The following is a 20,675-nucleotide window of genomic DNA, read 5'->3' as shown; positions in this document are numbered from 1 at the left end:
GATCTTCTATCCATAAATGGGCTGAATAATCTAGATCCAGTGGTCACCCCAGTCTGACCAGCGAGTGCGCACAGACTGCTAGCTCCGCACTCAGTCGGCTGCGATGATGCCCCATCCTAGCATGGGGCGACCAGTGAGTTAAGTGTCTCGCTGGTATACATTTGACTGGGCCCATATAGCCTGTGGCACAGTATTACCCCTGGCCGACAGCCCCCCCACTTCGGTGGAGAGTAGGATCTCTCATGGGAGCCTTACCTGCACACTGGAGCTGGATTAGTAAGTAGATGCCCACTCCCTTTCACTTCAGGACACGGGTACTCCCTGGTGAGGAATTGGTCCCCCCTGCCTTTCCCGACCTGGTTGTGGTCTACTTTGTCAGCCCCCTTCCCCCGGGATGCGGGGTCTTTTGGCTGCTGTGCTGAGTATTGTGACCTACCTGGGTCCTTTGCTGAGCACTCTGTGCCTGGGCTGTTCGGTGGCAAGTCTGCAGGTGCAGCAGTGGCGCTTCTTGCCCCGTAGATAGGTGCACTGCAGCGGTGGGAGAGTGTAAGGTGTGGGTATTCTAGTGCCCCGGCTGACTGCGTGGTCCTCCAGCTGTGCACCTGGGTGTTTGTGGGCTGCTGTCTGAAACTGGGGCTCTCCATATGCCCGCCTGCTGGTGGGAGCGCACTACCTGGTCATGTTGGCCGCTAATTTAGGCCGCAGCTTTGCAGCCTGCTGGGTGGGCTCCGCTCCCTCACCATCTTGATTATGGGCATCCACCCTCTGCTGCCAACATCAAGTGTTGTGACAGTGGGAGGGTGGGGCAGACCCTGGGTGAACTAATGGTACAGCCCAGGTTTGCCGCTGTGCATCTGCCCATGTCTGTGCTTGGCCTCTATTGGATGCTTGCATGTGGCCTTGGCCAGCAGCCATTTTTTTTATGGTGGCTGTGCCTGTGCTTACACATACAGCAGAGAAGGAAAAAACAAACAAGCAAAAAAAAAAAAAAAACGTTGCTCTGCCATGTCAGATCTCCCTGGTAGCTTAGACCTATGCCAGGGGGCAGAGCTAAGGGGGTTAGTGCTGACAGGGCTGTGCACGCCTCTTCTGCCTAGGACATTAACTCTATGAACCCCCTCCCTTCCTGATTCAGGCTCGGTCTCCAGGAGGGGGCTGGAAGTGTATTAGTCACCTGGGCTTTGATGGTGCCCCCTACTGGTCTGTTGTGATCTGAAATTTTCTACTGCTAGCGGGTATATAGTACCTTCCCAGGTGGGGGGGTTTCCTTCTAACCACCTGTGGGGGGCAGACACTGTTGGGGTGCCCAGCCCACTGATAAGCAGATCCCACTCAGCGCTTCGGTAGTGTCAATGGCCGATGCAGGGGGGTTCTCCCTTTCCCCATGCTTCCCCCCATGGCCTTGGTATGCCTACTGCACCTCACAGCTCCTCTGTTGGAGTGAATGCACCTTCTATTTAGCTGTGCATGCTGGGTGCCAGCGTTCTTCCTCTTGGTGCAGACAACAATCCTACGGGGTTATCTTGGGGTGAGAGCCCTGGTGGATAGGTCTGTTGGGTTTTTGCCTGCCCTGCACACCTTGCCAGCTTGGCACGGGCCATGGGAATGTCCATGTTGATGTCTGTGGTCCCCAGGTGCTTGGGGTGCGATACCCCTTTGGCAGGCCCTCTGTGGCAGTCGACCTCCTGTCATGTGGTCTTCCGTGATTCCCATGGTATTTGTAGTGCCTTGTATTTTTTAAAACTGACCTGTGAGGCTTTAAACAAAGAGTAATTGCAAATACTGTAGCTTGACTGAGGTGGTAAAATGGATTGTGATTTTTGGTGAGCTGACTATAAGGCCTGAAACATCTGGTTTTTCCCACGGTTAAGGTTGGATCATCTGTGAGATTTGCTGTCTTTAAATAGGTCTTACCAAGGTTCAAAGCAAATGTGCAATGCAACTGGAATTAATAATACAAAACAGATTTAAATTCAGTCCTAAATCTTCTCAAACTGTTATTAAAATGCCATTAACTATGGAGAACATACCAGGTGCTTCCCCAAGCCTTGACATGAAAAATAAGTTGTCATGAATCTGGTGCCTTTTGGATTTCCAGGTGTACTGTATGTCTCAAGGATTAAACAGTCATTTTGTGACGCATATTTAGTTATTTGTTCAATATGTATGTTCTAATGTAATAACATGTAGGTGTGATGGGTGTATAGATAACTAAAATGCTTTAGATAGTTTAGCAAAGTGTACCCGGTATGGGTTTTGTGTTTCTGGGAGTTTGAATGCGTGTTTAGCTGTGCGTGTCTAAGAGGTCATGTTGCATATGTGGACTCTCAGACACTTTTGTTTCCACTGACAAAACCTCAGAACTAAACTCCTAGGGTTGCAAGAGGTCTGGAAAACACAGCAGGGGGAATACACCTTTGCACATGTTTATGTAATATTTTAAATTATTATTATACATCTTCTATACATCTTCTTTAATGCGCCCAACAATTATTAGAGAAAAACAGAAATAATACAGGGTAGAATGTTTGGCAACTGTTGCAATGCAGTTTAATTGACAAGGGAATGCCAGAGGGTGGGGCTCATTCCCAAGGTTAAGAAAGTCAAGCAACAGTGTAAACAAAGGAAGGTAAGCCTTTAGTACCAAACTAAATTACAGCATTAGGCAGGCCATAGATGATGCAATTTTCTTTCCTGCTGCCATGAGTGGTAGGAAAGAAATTTGCTTGATTCCCCTATCAACACAGTCCCTGTTAATGGAGGAATCCCTCTCATGGAGCTATTATCTTTTCACTATGGGGAGCCATCTCTGCCAGGAGAACACAGTGATTATTGCTAGTGGCTATTGCCTAATTCCTTTTATTGTCGCCCTAGACATAAATGAGCAATTAACCCCTGCAAAGTTGGCACAGCCCCACTGCAAGAGATTTGTTTATTTGCCTGGAGTTGACTTTTAAAGATATGTTCTAGACAGCAGTATCTGTTTCTTCTTTATATGTGTGTATATATATATATATATATATATATATATATATATATATATATATATATATATACACATACATACAATACAAACGTGCCTGAGAAAGTGAGGGCAAAGTGATAACTGGATAATTTAATGCTGTAGTTTTCTACAGATGTAGCCACGATACAGGTTTAAGTTCTTTGATTGCTTTGCACATAATAATTATCAATCTCTGGTTTACCATTACACGCCATTAAATTGTCATGGTTCTGTGCCTAAAGTCACATTCTCTATAATGCTGACTATTTCTTCACAGTACAAGAGACTGAGTCTTCTTTCCATATTGGTGCTTTTTGTTGTTTTCTCGCCCAGCTGCATTTTTCTTCCCTCTATCGTGTCCTGGAGATGCTTAGTTGGGTGTAAAATGATGTGCTCTGTGGCCCCTCCACCCCAAGGCCAGTGAGCATGTTAATCAGATGATTCCATTGAGGACACACTGTTGCACATTAACATATCATTGTTTTATGAACTACTTCTCCTGTTTCACATAAAGAAGGGGCTTTGCTGACAAGGGCTGGATCTTATTTCGTCCAGACTTCTCTTGCATTGAACCACTGCTTATTTTTTTATCTGTATGTGTTAAAAATACATGAGTCTTACTGAGAGGTTAAACCAGTGTCAGTTTGTGAGAGATGTGGAATATCAGCTCTATTTCATCCACATGTAAGATTTAATTAACCAAAGGCTTTTTTTGTATTTGTAGTACTTGAAAGATGGCTTTCTTTGATGCACATTTATATAGTTCATCCATAGACTGTATGACCATATAGCAGACCTAAAATGTTCTTAAAAAATAAAGGATGGGACACTCAAGGAAGGAAAAAAATACAAAGGGTAGATATTATTTGCGTGACCTTGATTGGCATGCCACAGCTCTAGACTTCAATTCTGGGACCTGTGGCTTGATACTGCTTCTCTCTAAAGATAAATGAAGCCGAAAATCTGTGCTTTTCCTGGCAATGGAGCATACAAGAACTTGCAGCCAGTGGTATAAAGACTTTGCAGGTATAAAGACCTTATTACCTCCCAATCCTGTATTGATTAGCAAGGAAACTGAAGGTCTCCTTTAGATTTTGTTTTTGCAAAATGTTAACGTCAAGGCCAGCTTCTGGGCAGTTACGATAAATGTAATACTAAATATGCTTGATTGCTTTTTATGGTGTGCTATTGTGTTGCTGTAGGTCAAATTTCCTGTTATTTGAATAGCAGCTTTAATAGGAAACTGTAATGGGATTTGTTAAATTTGTACACATAGCGTTTCCCACAATGACCAGAAAGTTTAGTTGTTGTCTCATCTGACCTGAACCTTCTTCCATGAGTTTGGGGAGACTAACACATTCTGTTTAGCGTACTTCAAACGTATATTCTTATTTTGTAGTTGAATTACTTTCTTTCTTGCCACATTTCCATAATGTCCAGCTCTGCGAAGTGTACAGTTTAAAGTGGAATTGCAAGCTTTATTTTAGCCTAAAACTGCTGCTGCTCCACTTGCAATTCCTTTTCTAACTACCTGTAAAAGGAAGATGCATATACTTACCTGTTCTCAGGGTGCTCCAGCTGCCAGCTTCAGGGGAGAGGCGCGAGCACCTACGACGGATGAAATGCCTGGACATTGATGTCACCCCTAGGTCTACTATGGGGCAACTGTTGTCAGCTGTCCCTCCTCTACCTTGAGGCCTCTGCTGGGAGCCAACCATGTGACCAAACCGGAATGCCCTGAGAATAAGTATCTGCATATTCCTTCTATAGAGTAGTTAAAATAAGTTAAGAGGGGTGGGAGCAATTTTAAGCTTGCTTAGAACTTTGAATTCCACTTTAAAGTCATATGGACAGATACTGCTATCCCTGCTGTGGATCTTTACAGCTCTCTCAATGCTGAAATGTGGGGTCTTGCGAGCTACTATGGTGTATATTACACTATTTAAAATAATACCAATGCTATGTAGTAAAATCAAATAAAATGATCATAAAATAGTGTAAATAAATAAGTGAACATGAGTGGTTCGCTTACACTCTACACATACTCATACCATTGTGTCATAGAAAATAAAATAGTGTTGCGCTCTACCACCAATTGCAAAAAAAGTGTAAATAAATAACAATCCAGCTTCACAAATGTGCATAACGATATCTCTGCAATTATATTATTGTACAAACATGTCTTAATTACATCCTTGACTTTGACACTTCTTCCAGTGCTGCGATACTAAATAATTAACTGTGCAGTTCACCAATCATAAGAAAAATTTGTACACCTTGACTGGTTGTGCTCTCACCTGGTGTATATGACCAAACTGTTAAGTGAGATCATAAAGGACTTGTGTCCCTTTTAATGGGGCTAAGTGGTAAATGGATGAAATTGTCCCTCTTTCCCTGGGATGGGTGGATGAACGGAGTGTTCCCTTTTTCCAGCAGGGGGTCTCCTTGCTTCCTTATAGGTTTTCCTGCAGTCGGATAGGTGGATGGGAGTACCCCTCCTTGCTTCCTTAGGAATTTTTCTCCCTCAATGCTGTTTTTCTGTTTTTGTTGTATCTCTAATTAATAACCTTCTTTCCTGGTCTATTTGGTGGGCATCCCTCTCTTGTCAGGTTTGTAGTGGTACAATATTCTTTTTCATTTTGGTATAATTTATTTACTGTTGCTCTGTGGAATGCTCTACATTTGGAATTTTTCTTTTATAACTCAACCCTGATCCATACTTCTTGTGTTGCTTTCTTAGTGGTATTGCAGGCTAGGTGGGCTTTCAGGACAGGTGAATTGCATTTATACTAAAATCATGTGACAGATCATATGACACTTTAATTGTCTCAGGTGGACCACATGTAACTATGAGACTACTAAAATAAATTGATTTGACCAGATGATCTTAGGGGTTTCATAGCAAACGGGGTGAATAATTATTTACACTCAAGATATGTTTTTTTTTTGTTTTAATTATTGTGTCACAATAAAAAATAAAATAGTATGCACCTTCAGTCATAGGCATGTTGTGTGCATCACATGGTACAATAAAAAAAACATTGTAATTCTATGTTGTAATGCAGCAAAATAGGAAAAACAGGAAGAGGGTGAATTTGTTTGCAAGGCACTGTATTTTATTTTTTTTAACAGAAAAATGCTTGCAGGTGGAATAAGACACAGAATTTTGTAATATTCACAACTCAAAAGAAATTTTTTAGCACTTACTGTAATTAAAGTAGTTGTAAACATTTGAAAGGAAAAAATAAGCAAAGCATATCCTCACGTAAAGTGTACCTGCTTCAATTCCTAGCACATAGTGTTGATGCTGCCTACCTTCCCCTGCAATCTGCATCTATCACTTGATCGATTTCCTTGATGTTTCTCCTTCTCGAAAACCTAGGAGTTTATAGAGATAGTGAATAGTTTAGGTGACTTGATCCTGATTAGGGGAATATACATGTTGGCTAATGTATAGGTTTTACTATTGAAGGCAATTTTCAGAAATGGGTATCTACCCATCGGGTCCGAGTAAACATCCAATAGATAATTCACTGATTTTTGAAAAGCAATTGCTACGACCCTGGATTTTGACTGAGTATATGTGCTCTGAAACCAGGTAGGGGAGTATCAAGTGAGAATTCGATCAGTGAAAAAATGAGTTTCCTAAAAGAGGGCAATACTGATTTGTGGAAGGTTTATGCAAACCACATACTATAGAAGTAGCCATGTTAGCCTAAAATAAAGAGAGTGGTGGGGGGGGGGGGGTAAAAGAAAGAAGTTAGGGAAGTAGAAAAAGATCAGTAGAAAAGGAAAATACCAAGTGCCAAAGGGGACACCAGCATTCCACCCTGAACCTAGAGGAAGCAGAAAATTAAGACAGCAGTGATCTGCCAACTTCTAGATCAATAGAACCAGGCAGAATCTCTGCATTCTACATGGGGAAGAAAACAATCTATATGTGTCAGAGCAGCACCCGCCATTTCTATAACCAACTCACATACTAGTATTAAAGTGAGAGATTAGAGCTTCAGTAATAACCATACTAGAAGATAATCTCTCGTATAACATATGACCACCTGCCTAGCAGAACTGTGAACAAGTAAAATAGCTGTCATTTGAATCTCATGTGAAAGACCATTCTAACAATAATGTAACACAAAAGGCCTTTGAAAAAGACACAAGGTCCACACAACACATTACAGGATCCTCAGGACAATTTCCTTATGTACAAGTTAAAATGTATAGATTGAAATGAGAAGGGAGAGGAACAAATGTCTTCCTCGTGTATTCCATGTGAGATCCAGATATCCATGGTTACGTCCTGGGTAAATTACAAGGAATAATCAACAGGTAAAGACATATGTGTGGAAGGTGTTTGGAAAGTATGGGAAGATGCCTGATGATGGTTGATGGTAAAGGCAGGAATATGAGAGACGCAGCAGAACTATCATGGGTATAGTGGTAGATCATGGATTATTGCTCCGTGGAAAGCGGGTGGGCAAAGGGTTGGTGAGATCTGCTTCTACTCTGAGGAAATTGATGTCGTCTTTGTGGGAGCAGATTTATGCCAGAGGTCAGATCGATCACCAGCCAATCTAGCAAGACCTGAGGCTCGATTATTAAAAAAACTGAAAAGATCTGGAGATTGTCACATACCATTCAAGAAAAAAATGATCTTTGTTCAAGCGTGTCTTTAAGCTGAAGGGGTAGCCCCAGGTATAAGAGCGTCCACATTCTCATATTTTGTCTAGCAAGGGCCATAATTGGCACCTCATGGAGAGGCTTCTATGAGACAGGGAGAAACTATACAGTTGCTCCATCGAATTAAAAATGGCCCCTGTTCCATGCCCTTCTCATGATCTTTTCTTTCAGGTTGAAAAAATGTGCCCCACGTAACACACGTCCCTGGACTAGGATCTCTCTGCTACTCCAGGAACAGGGGAAGTAGAGGGCTTTCACAAATGACCATTAAAGATTCTAGTTAGAGTGGCACAGATCTCTTGCATTTGTTGCTTCAGGAATGCCACAGCTTTTAATGTGGTTTCTCCTGTGGAGATTTTCAAGATCATCGCGTTTTAAACAGATTTAATTAAAGTTATCTTTCTGGCATGTATGAAGGGTTTACAGTGCAGTCAGTCATTGTAAGTGTGTCCCTGTTGTCAGAGTGGTCACTGTATTCTCAAGCACACTCACTGATTGTTTAACCTTAGTGATATCATTTCTGAGGGATGTCTTCAGTCTGGTAACTATAGCTTCCATGGCCTTTTTTTGTGTCATGTAGTATGAATGCTTGTGTTCGAGTGGTGTCAATTTCACTTTAATACAAACACAATATGGCTATACTTATGTAGTGCAAGGGAGCAGAGCAAAGGCATCTGCCATCTAAACACATGCAGCTACATCTGACAGGCTTTGGGTAAGACCAGCTTATGAATGGCTGATATCATAAGCTGTGAAACACACTATACTATACACTGTCCTGCTGCTAAGAATAGCAGCTTTGTCCACTGTTCAAAATTAACAGCAGCTAATCTCATGTTTCTAAATAAGTATCCTGCATTTCATTTTAAAACTATGATGCCAATAAAGTGATTAATTGAAGCAGCAGCAATGGAAGCAACCCAGGAACCGCTGTCGCTCACCGCTTAATTAGTTATGAGTGGAACATAAAGCTGGATAAGTTCTACTTGATGTGATACACTTATTGTGCACAGGCTTTAGAGAAATGTGCACATTAGGCAATGTTACATGGATGAATGCTCTCTTTATGACAAGTGTACAGTGTGTGATAAAGCATGACTGCATCCATTAAATTCTGTTTTCACTGTTTTACAGATGAGAGTTATTACCAAGGCGGCAAGTTCCAGTTTGAAATTGAGGTTCCAGAAGCCTATAACATGGTGGTAAGTGTGTCAGCCATGTCCTTTTTATGTTCTGTCTCTTCGGCTTTGGAAATACAAGTTACAACATGACCTACCAGGCTTTGGCTAACTGGGAATGCTGTCTAGCATCTAAAGAACTACAGATTTACTACCTATACTTTAGGGGAAAAAAAAAACAATCTTTCAGAGCCCCTTTTAAGTCAGCCATGCACTTCCACAGTGCTATCTCAACCAACTATTCCTAAGTAGTGAGTGCCAAAATACCCATCCCCAACCTTGTGTGTTCAAAAGGTTAGAGAAACAGATCCAAAATAGAAAAGGCCGTGTAAATCTGCATGACACTGATAATTTGGGAATTAGATCATCTATGCTATTTGAGACACTGCAAAATACATTTCTATGTGACTGTTGTGGGCTCAGTGTTTCCATTAGTCTAGGGGTTGTTTGGGCATACATTTACAAAATGTCCCAGAAGAGTTATGTATGAAAAAAATCCACTGTGTTCTGTCTTTATGCCAAATTTTCACATAGAATAACAAAATGACTAGATTAACACTGGAACACTTACACTATATTGCCAAAAGTATTTGGACGCCTGCCTTTACACACACATGAACGTTAATGGCATCCCAGTCTTAGTCCATAGGGTTCAATATTGAGTTGGCCCACCCTTTTCAGCTATAACAGCTTCAACTCTTCTGGGAGTGTGTCATTCAGGTGTGTGGCAGTGCAGAAAGCATGCTGATTGGAGGAGAGAGCCAAGTAACAGAGGAAAGAGCTCAGCGGCATACTGCTTCTCCTTTCACTGTCCAGTCAAAGGTTGGGAATGGAGAGAAGATGACCTGTAGATGAAAGTAAAGCTGGAGCACAGAAAGATCAAGTCCTCTTCTACATGGGGCTGTGCAGTGAGACAAAGTTATGAAAATCTCAGGACTGGATAAACAAACATACAAATCCTTTGGCAGGTAAAACAGCTTTCATATATGAATTTGTATCTGTATATATATTTGGCTGTTTGCCTGGAGTTCATCTATAAAGCTAAAAGATCATCAGAACAAGGCAACTAATATGGAAAGATCAGCTGTTATTACCTACATATTTTTCTTTTATCCCATTAGTGCAGGCAGGAAGTTTTGAATATTTTTCAGTTACTGATTATTAATTCATATGTTATGATATAACTTTGGTATTTAGCAAGAATATGTGAATTATTTTGCACCTTGTCCTATTTTGTGTGGCTATCTATCATGGCACTTGGCATTTACAACATCATTCAAGCTGAGAGCTCCTTATTTGCTCCATCTGTACCTGTTTAGAAATGGTAGGCAGTTGCTCTATGCAAATTGCTGTTCAGAGCAAAGTGTTCACCAGTAGCCAGCTTGCTTCTGCTCTGGTTGAAACAACTCTGTGATATTTTTAGTTCCATTATATTACATTTCTTTGCAATAAATTGTAGCATATGCTATGCCAGCTTGTATTTTGTGCAGCCAACACGTCTGCCAGCACAGAAAGGAGGTGGAATTTAAGTTTATTAAGCCATGTCAAAATCAATTTGTGAGCAAACTAAAATTACGTATTTATATGTCTCCAGAACTCAGTGTCACACTCTAAATAGGTTAAAATCTACAGTGAAGCACTGCTACTCTCCTTAAATTAGCCATGATTATACTTCTTTGAAATTTGATTCACTTTGCTATTACATAACTAACCCTTTGTTTTCCATAGATTGAGTGTTGTACCTTGCTGTTCCATTCACAAAGAAACATTAAAGTAGAATTCCAGGATATATCTAGCTAATCTTAAGACTGCTGCACCCAACACCTATACTAACTAACCTGTGGAAGAAAGATATGTGCAGGTACCGATTTTCAGGCCACTCCGATCCAGTCACGTGATCTCCCTTGTGTCAGCCAGCTCAGCAACTGCTAGAATGCTTTTTAAAGCAAGCAATCTGGACTTGGTGCTGAACTTTACTTTAGAATGAAAAGATATTCTTGCTTAGACATCTTTTATTGAACTGCACTTACACTGCACTTGCACTTTTATTCACTGTACTTTATGGTTCCATCTGCTGCTCCCTACAGCACCTCAGAACACACAGGTCAGTGAAAGCAACCACAGTGTGCAGCGGGAGACCAATCGCATAGAACGTAGAACTTGTATTCTTAGACCATGGGTAATATCAGCTACCTTCAGGTGATTGGACGCTTACAATCAACTTGCTAGAGTTTCTCCTAGAGTGCTCAACATAGCCCTGCCCACATGAGATTCCTTAGGTGATAGACCTGTACTCTTGAGAATAGTTTTTTCCTTTTCTAACTAATTTTTTCTCTGAGGCTTTTATCAAGATTTTACTGCTTAATATCCTTGGCTATCTCGTAGTCCAGATTGGTTACACTTGATATGTACCTTGGGACCTGCACCCAGACCCCGCTATGCGGGGCCGGCTTGTAGTGTTTGCTTCGGACACTTTATTCTGCATGTGCAACTCACCTTTGCATGGAGTGTGATGTATGTAGTTTGGCCATAGGGTGCTATATAGGTCCAGGGCCATGGCCAGTTTCTACTTTTCTTAGACCCTGAAGAGACCACTCCTGGGGTATGCTTACTGTGGCAGGTGAAACCTGGACCTCTAGTAGGTCTAGAAGCCTTGTGTGTAGGGGGATGCTGGGTTTCCCTGTGTGTTTTACATTGGTACCTGGTTTTTACACAATCCATGGTGCATAGCACATTATATGGTTCTATAGGCAAAAGATTTGGGTAATATTCACTTTAATGTAATAACCCTTGCCAATTTTGCCTCTTTACATTTTCTTGGTGTGAACAATGTAAACTATTTTTTCTCCTAAGAACATTTCCCTGGTTGTTTACACCACTTCATGGCTTTTGCATAATCCACAGTGCGTAGCACATTATGCATTTCCATAGGCAGTGGATATGGGTGGTGTTAAATATAAAGTGCTTACTGTTGCCATTTCATCTCCCAATGTGCGAGCAATTTAAATTTTGGTGTTTTTTCACCTCCTATCTAGATGCCTCCTGGACGACACTTTTTCTTCTGACAGAAACGCACACAGCACTTTGCTGCATTTTTGCTGCCATCTTCTAGAGAAACAACCAAATAAACACTATCAGTGCCTGGGTTCTAGTGACTTCTATATCCAGACAAGCACAACCCCATCAATTCATACTACATAACCATGAGTTCCTCACTGGGGATCCCCTCACTTAGCAGTAATGGCTTACTGGCACATGGGAGCTGGGACAAAAGGGGCAAATAGTATGCATTCTGCACTCTCCGTGCTTTTAGAACCTTCAGTTTCCTGAAGCCAGAAACACAACATGTAATCTATTGCCCTGATCCTTCAGGATTCAGAAGCGTAACCACCTTTCCTTGAGGCTATTATGGTGGAAAGTATTGAGGGCCATGATTTCTAGGTTTCTATTTAAACCTATTCACATAATTAAAACCAAATGGGGGCATCTACCCAACACTACCAAAATTCCGAATTGAATAAATAAGACTTGTCATTGCCTCTTTTATACAGAGGGAATTTCTGTAGATATCAGCCCCCACCCGGTCTGCCTTTAGGCGATCTTTGAAAACTTACTTATTCAGGGAAGCCTACCCCACCTCCACCTAAGAACTGTACTTGAACTGCCTCCATCAGAACATCGCCTACTGCTGTCACCTTTTGTACCACCTCCCCCTTCCTTTAGATTGTAAGCTCCACGAGCAGGGCCCTCCTTTTCCTTCTGTACTGAAATGTATTGTAATTGTACAGTCTCCCTTATATCTAAAGCGTTGCGCAAAATGTTGGCGCTATATAAATCCTGTATAATAATAATAATTATACAAGATGCATATATTCATGTCATGTTTTTTTCCCCTTCCTATCATTTTTTTTTGCATCTTGCTGTGGGAGACCAACAGCAAGCAATTTGTAGCACTACCATTTGGGTTCTCCTCTGCACCCAGAGTGTTCACAGAAGTGCCTGCCCCACTTTATCCCATTAACCCAGGACGTTCGTGCCACAGGTTACATGGACAACCCTCTACTGAAGGCCTCCTCAGCCACAACCTTGGCTACCAATGCCTAGAGGATGATTCAGCTCCTTCAAACCTTTGGCTGGATAATCAACTTTCCAAAGTCTGCTCACCAGCCCTCACATTGTCTGGAATACATCTAATTATGGACACATCCCAAGCCAGAATTTTCCTCTTGCTTCCCAAGAGTCTCTCAAGAGGACCCTTCGATCAAAACAGCTTGATGGTAACCTCCTTCAAGGCAGCTCCTTTGGTCTAATTTCATGTTAGACCTCATCAATTCAACATACTGTATTCACAAAGTGGAACAAGAAAATTCCACCCTTGACTAGTCCAGTACTTCTGTCCCATCACACAAAGCTCTCCCTAACTTGGCAGATCTCCAATCCCACCCTAGAATTGGGAAAGGCTTTCTTTCACACACCTTGGAAGGTGGTGACAAAAGAAGCCAGCTTTACAGGCTGGGGCAGATTTTAAAATTTTCTGACTGTCCTGGGAACCTTGTCAACACAGGAGTCAAAACGTACACCAGCATCCTGAAACTGAGAGCCAATATATATTTTCTACAACACTGGATCTCCCTTCTGTAATGTCACCCAGTCTGGGTACAGTTGGACAATGCTTCAGCAGTGGCCTACACAAATCATCGAAGTGAGGGTGGACACCAGAAGCAGGCTGCTCTATAAGGAACAAGTAATATTCTCCTGCATGGAAACTCACATTCCAGCTCATCCAGCCATCCACATCCTTGGAGTGAATAATTGACAGGCAGACTTCCTAAGTTATAAATGCATATACCCAGAAAGTGGTCTATGCACCCAGAGATCTTTCAGTATCTTTCAAATGTGGGTAAAACAAGATGTAGGCATCCTGGTCTCCAGATTTAACCAGCTGAACAAATGTGTAGCCAAGCCCAGGAATCCTCTGGTCCTCACAGTGGGTGTTCTGGTCATTCCTTTAGCTCTATATGTCTTCCCTCTAAAGGTTCTCCCTCACCTACTGCACAAGATGGATGATGAAAGGGTTACAGTGGTTTTCATAGCACCAAATTGGCCAAGAAGAATGTTTTATAATAGATGTACTTGGGATTTTGATGGCCAAGACTTAAACGGAGCTACTGGCCCAAGCCCCCTGTATCATCCTGCTTCTCAGTCACTAAAACAGTTGAAACCCAAGCCCTAAACAATAAGAGTAATTTTGCTTTTTTTTTTTACTCCCACCTTGCTCAGAGCAAGAAAACTCAACTCCCAGAAGATTAACCATCGTACATGGAAGGCTTAATTTGTCTGGTGCAAGGACAATAAGCAAAGTCCCAGGGAATACTCTATCACTCGTATTTTGGCCTTTCTTGAGTCTAGTCCTGACCTTCATCTGGCCCAGAATACCCTCAAGGGACAGGTTTCTGTTTTATCCATTTTATTCCAGAAACCTGTCACATTGTAATTTTATCAAGACTTTTATTCAGGGCATTGTTTATATAAATGCAACTTCCTGTGTCACCTTGAGATCTCAAAATGGTACTTTCTGTTCTCTTCTTTCCACCTTAATGAAGACATTGTTCTTCCTTCCCGATCAGAATAGTAGCCACAAATGCCACTGGCCACCAACTCTACTTGTCTCCATAGTCTCCTTCGGATGAGATGAACTCTTCCTCTCTGTCCCCTTTTGACTTTCTTGTGCAAACATTGAGTCAATTAAAGTTTTACTAAACCCACAATAGTAAAATCAGTCTGTGTATGCAGTAAAGCATGCTTGTTATACTCACTGTGGAACCTAAGAGGTCAGGGGTTTTGCATCCTCCTAGAGCAGAAAGAAAACGCCTACAAGCTTTAACCAGTGCTCAGCTGATGTCACAGGACCCCTCTGCTGATGAGAAAGGTATTTAGCCGTTTATATTTACTAAAATAATTGCACTTCCATGTTCTGTGTACTATGGGAGACCAGATATAGTGAATACAGGGTCTTGGGTTTAGTAACATTTTAATTCTGGTAGGTGCAGTATATGTTGGCATAAGGTGAAGTGGAGCACATATTAAAATTTTGCCACGCATTTGGGAATCTTTGGAGAACAAAGTGTCACTATTGACCTTTTATGGACTTATTTGCATAAAACATATTTTTTGGTTTGAGCGCTGTTTGTATTTTTATATTTGCTTTAATTTGGTTCTAACACAGTTGTTTGTAACAGCAGTTGCACTTAGTATCTAATGGATGTTCTCACACTAACACACGTTTATCAGTGCGGGTGTGTTGCTTGGTGCCTATGTCAGAGTACTTGAAGTGAGTGCTGTGGCCTAAATATGGGTCAGTTGAGTTCCTCTGCAAGAAGCAGCTAGTACGCATGCCTCTGGAAATACTCTAAACAAGTTTACCCAGAAGATCAGGGGAAAAAAAAGAGTACTCTCTTACCACTTGATATGGAACCAAGAAGAGTTTGTTTTATTCTTTTCAGAACTTAAAGTAGAAATGGGGGGGGGGGGGGGGGCGCAGCCTTCGTGGCTATATGGGTCCAAAATTTTGTGTCCAGAGACTACAACTGGAGTTTTGCGCCTTGCTTCCTCCATACTGTCAACATACCCATGGCACCTGACAAAAGTACAGGTTGTTTCCTACATTAGAACAATTTTACTCTCAGGGGGTCATTGCCCCTTTTCAAGACCTAGAAAGGTTTCACCGTTACTTTTCCAACCTATTCACAGTGCTCAAGCCAGATAACAATGTGCGACCAATTCTGAACCTCAAGTGCTTGAACAAGGTCCTACATGTTAAAAAGTTAATATGGAATCTGTAAAGTCAGTGTTTACTTCCTTCATCTGGGGAATTTCCTGTCTTTGATGGACATAAAAGATACCTACAACCACATCCTTATACAGTACTTCCTCTTTATTAGAACTGCATTTGCTGTGCAGTAGGGAAACAGAGTTTTCAGTTTGGGGCTCTGCCTTTTGGCCTAGCCATAGCACTGCAAGTTTTCACCTAGGTGCTGGCCCTGGTTTTGGCTTTTCTGCCAGGGGAAAACCTATTCTAGGATATCTGGATGTTCTGTCTCTGTGGGAGAATTCAAGAAAAGTCCTCAGGGACATTGTGCAGCAGATGCTGCAAGTTCTACAAGACATCGACTGGGTTCTCCATCTCTTAATGTTGACCCTGGTGTCACAATACTGGTTGGAAAATGTAGGCCTTGTCTTGGATTTTTTTTCCCCCCAGGAAAAGCTTTGGAGCTATGGTACAAGGTGCAGGAGTTGAGATCCCTGGAATGCCCCTCCATTTGTTTCTGCATGAGGGTGCTGGAGTTGATGGTAGCCTACTTCAAGGCAGTCTCCTATGCACAATATTATGAAACCGTTGCAACTCAACATCCTGAAAGTGTGGGACAAGAGGACTCTACTTGGATCAATAAATAAACGTGATGTGTAGTGCTGCCTCTATGACAGATAAATCCGTAATCAAATTGTGCATCAAGACACCATATATCCACAAACAAAGTAATAAAAATAAACAGTTATAAATACAACAATCAGTAGGTTTCATATAATAATAAACATCACCACTAAATCATGTGATAAACTGATACAGTGCAATCCATCTCTATAATCCATAGTACACTTGATAATGAAGATTTGATAAATTAATCAAAAACCAATCACCAAAATAAGAATAAATAAATTTGGTGAAAAATAATTTATAAAGTGTAATCCATATCAAAATTAAATATTTTAAAAAGGTGCAGTCCATCTCAGTACCCTTTATCCCACTTTTCTTTTGTGTGCAACTACAAAACCCTGGTGTTGTAAACTTGCTTCAAATGTGCATACACCATGTGTGCTCTTAGGTGGCCTCTCACCTTCGGATTAGACCACAGAGGTCTAATGGCGCTTATATTTAGCCAGATCAGTGCTCTGGATACACCTGCTTAGTTCTCCGGTCATCCAGTTGCTCACCAGTCAATGATCTAGGTACTCAGTCATAGAATTCCGACCATAGTGTAGTGTATTTAAAACTGAATATTTATTAAAACATTTATTTGATGCACTCACATTTCACCAGCGATTATCAGTTTCAAAACAATGTGCATAAGCCAGTAGGTAATCCCTTCACTGGCCTCCGGCGTCTTTTACCATAATTGTCTAGTCCTTCTTTACCTGTAACACCATGCCCCACGTGGCTTCATCAGAGGATCCTCTGATGAATTAAAAAAAAAAAACGCCGGTCCGCGTCACTCCTCTGTGAATGAGAAACTACAAGTCCCGACAGCTGCTGTTGGCTTGTTGTTCTCAATGAACTACCAGGGCGCTGTGGAGGTTCATTGAATATTCCTTTCAGTATATATGCTTGCTCGTACATCCCATATAGGCAAGCAGATATACTGACAGATATGCAGGAGACCTGCATGGCACCAATGATCTACTGATCACTGGTGCAATGTTTTACAGGCTCCTACAGCAAGAAATATTAAATGTAAATTTTTTTACCTGCAAAATAATTTGCATTTTATTATTTTTTTATCAAAAGATAAAGAATGTGATTTGGCCATAAGCAATACAAGAAGCATCTCATGATTGTAATTAGGCTTGAGGGGTCTTCATAGGAAATGGCATTCAAAGGGTAACTTGTTTACCTGGTAAACACTACAGTGACCTTAGTTATTTCCAGTAATTACAGGTAGGGTCTTTTTGGACTTGTTTAACAACAAGATCAAAAGTGTTAGGTCAGCCAATCAAAAACCCCTTCCAGCTTTAATCAATGATATTTCAGAGGGAAGTTTGAGCATTTTTTTCATTATGGAAGCACAGGTCTACAATGTAGCACACATTATTGCATAAATGGAAGCTACCTAGGTGCATTTTATAGATTGGATGTACAGTATCTCACAGAAGTGAGTACACCCCTCAATTGTTTGCAAATATTTTATTTTCATGTGACAACACTGAAGAAATGACACTTTGCTACAATGTAAAGTAGTGAGTGTACAGCTTGTATAATGGTGTAAATTTGCTGTCCCCTCAAAATAACTCAACACACAGCCATTAATGTCTAAATCGCTGGCAACAAAAGTGTGTACACCCCTAAGTGAAAATGTCCAAATTTGGCCCAATTAGCCATTTTCCCTCCCCCGTGTTATGTGACTCGTTAGTGTTACAAGGTCTCAGGTGTGAATGGGGACCAGGTGTGTTAAATTTGGTGTTATCCCTCTTACTGGTCACTGGAAGTTCAACATGGCACCTCATGGCAAAGAACTCTCTGAAGATATGAAAAAAAGTATGGTTGCTCTACATAAAGATAGCCTAGGCTATAAGAAGATTGCCAAGACCCTGAAACTGAGCTGCAACATGGTGGCCAAGACCATACAGCAGTTTAACAGGACAGGTTCCACTCAGAACAGGCCTCACCATGATTGACCAACGAAGTTGAGTGCAGGTGCTCAGCGTCATATCCAAAGGTTGTCTTTGGGAAATAGACGTATGAATGCTGCTAGCATTGCTGCAGAGGTTGAAGGGGTGGGGGGGTCAGCCTTTCAGTGCTCAGACCATACGCCGTGCACTGCATCAAATTGGTCTGCATGGCTGTCGTCCCAGAAGGAAGCCACTTCTAAAAATGATGCACAAGAAAACCCGCAAACAGTTTGTTGAAGATAAGCAGACTAAGGACACGGATTACTGGAACCATGTCCTGTGGTCTGATGAGACCAAGATAAACGTATTTGGTTCAGATGGTGTCAAGCGTGTGTGGTGGCAAACAAGTGAGGAGTACAAAGACAAGTGTGTCTCGCCTACAGTCAAGCATGGTGGTGGGAGTGTCATGGTCTGGGGCTGCATGAGTGCTGCCGACACTGGGGAGCTACAGTTCATTGAGGGAACCATGAATGCCAACATGTACTGTGACATACTGAAACAGAGTATGATCCCCTCTCTTCGGAGACTGGGCCTCAGGGCAGTATTCCAACATAACGACCCCAAACACACCTCCAGGATGACAACTGCCTTGCTAAAGAACCTGAGGGTAAAGGTGATGGACTGACCAAGCATCTCTCCAGACCTAAACCCTGTTGAGCATCTGTGGGGAATCCTCAAACGGAAGGTGGAGGAGTGCAAGGTCTCTAACATCCACCAGCTGTGTGATGGCGTCATGGAGGAGTGGAAGAGGACTCCAGTGGCAACCTGTGAAGCTCTGGTGAACTCCATGGCCAAGACGGTTAAGGCAGTGCTGGAGAATAATGGTGGCCACACAAAATATTGACACTGGGCCCAATTTGGGCATTATCACTTAGCGGTGTACTCACTTTTGTTTCCATTGTTTTAGACATTAATGGCTGTGTGTTGAGTTATTATTAGGGGACAGCAAATTTACACTGTTATTCAAGCTGTACACTCACTACTTTACTTCTTCAGTCTTGTCACATGAAAAGATATAAGAAAAGGGGTGTACTCACTTCTGTGAGATACTGTATATACTGGATGGTGTAGTGTCACTATGCTTGACAAAAAAGTATTTTTGAATGCGACTCTGCAGACTGCTGTTTGTTGTATTATTTAAAAATACTTTGACATTGTTATCTGTTCTGGGATCCAATAAATGCTATCTCTTGCTGCTGCATAGATACTTAGTAATCATCATCCATACATATTTACAACATCGCTTAGGATTCATTCTTAGATTGGTGAATCAATAATAATAAGGAAATATGAAATTTCTCCATCAGTGCCGTAATCACTCCATGAAATCAGTCAAACCGGACTTATGCATTCCACCCTTTCAAACTCCTGCCTTTTCTATTTCGGAGGATAGAGATGGAAGGCATTCTGGTGATTTTCCTTGCATTGAATTGGCCCAGAGGGGTGTGGTTCTTCAATATAGTCAGACTCTTAGTGGACTCTCCGTGAGCCTCTCCGAACTGTCCGGGCCTTCTATCTCAAGGTTCCGTGCTCCATCCTGCTTCGTGGTCGCTTGCTTTGATGGCTTGGCTGCTGAAGCCTAAGTCCTAAAGGGACAGGGGTTTTGCTGACTCCATGATTCCCATCTTGTTGAAGGTCAGAAAGCCCTCATTTCATAGGGCTTACCATTGGGGTGATGGCTTCATCCCAGGAAATACTTTGTGGCAATGATGTTGTCCTTCCTTGAGTCAGGACTAGACTGGTCCTTAGCCCAGAGGACTATAAAGGTCAAGTTTGTGCCTTGGCAGTGCTCTTTCATAGACTGTTTACATCCCACTCCTTGGTCAGAGCCTTTGTGTAAGGGGTGGCCAGTACGCTTGTGCTAATTTCACAGAACCTCAGTCTGGTTGTGTCAGTCCTTCAGAGGCTACCATTTTGACCCATTAGGGATTTTTCTCTTCCTCCTCTACCAAGCAAGATTGCCTTTTTCCTTGCTATCACCTGGATTAGGAATTTGTTTGAGCTTGTGGCTTTGTCCAGTGAGGAACCTTTTGTTTGTGCTTCGCAAAGACAAGGCTGTGTTGAGATCACCTAAAGTCTTCCTGCATAAGGTAGTGTTGGTTTATTTGAATCAGGACATAGTTGCCTTTTTTGGTTCGATTCCAAAACATCCTAAGATTGCATTCCACTTCTAGGAATGCTAGTTGGATTAGGCAAATCGTTACTCGGGCATATGACCTGAAATATAGGGTTGCTTCTTGTGTAGGCCCATTCTAATAGAAGTGTTGGCGTTTTGTGAGCTTTTCAACATCAAGTGCAGGGGCGGACTGACCATTTGAGCAATCGAGCACTGCCCGAGGGCCCGGGGTCAAGTAGAGGGCCCCATG

The 20,675-nt window shown here is 41.9% G+C and overlaps 1 protein-coding gene across 2 annotated transcripts in view; it reads left to right on the top strand.

Annotated features, from left to right (window-relative positions):
* The window catches only part of UBE2F (ubiquitin conjugating enzyme E2 F (putative)), a 373,705-nt gene that overhangs the window by 162,068 nt on the left and 190,962 nt on the right, over nt 1-20,675 (top strand). For both annotated transcript variants that reach the window (XM_089672398.1, XM_089672399.1), the window contains exon 5: nt 8,822-8,889. In XM_089672398.1, coding sequence (XP_089528524.1) covers nt 8,822-8,889 — 68 coding nt within the window. The remainder of the gene's footprint in view (nt 1-8,821; nt 8,890-20,675) is intronic.

Source organism: Staurois parvus, unplaced genomic scaffold, assembly GCF_062004578.1.
Source record: "Staurois parvus isolate SC_StPar_1 unplaced genomic scaffold, SC_StPar_1.0 ptg000011l, whole genome shotgun sequence".
Lineage (NCBI taxonomy): Eukaryota > Metazoa > Chordata > Amphibia > Anura > Ranidae > Staurois > Staurois parvus.
The sequence above is the reverse complement of the archived record's forward strand: the minus strand, read 5'-3'. Positions and strand labels throughout refer to the sequence as shown.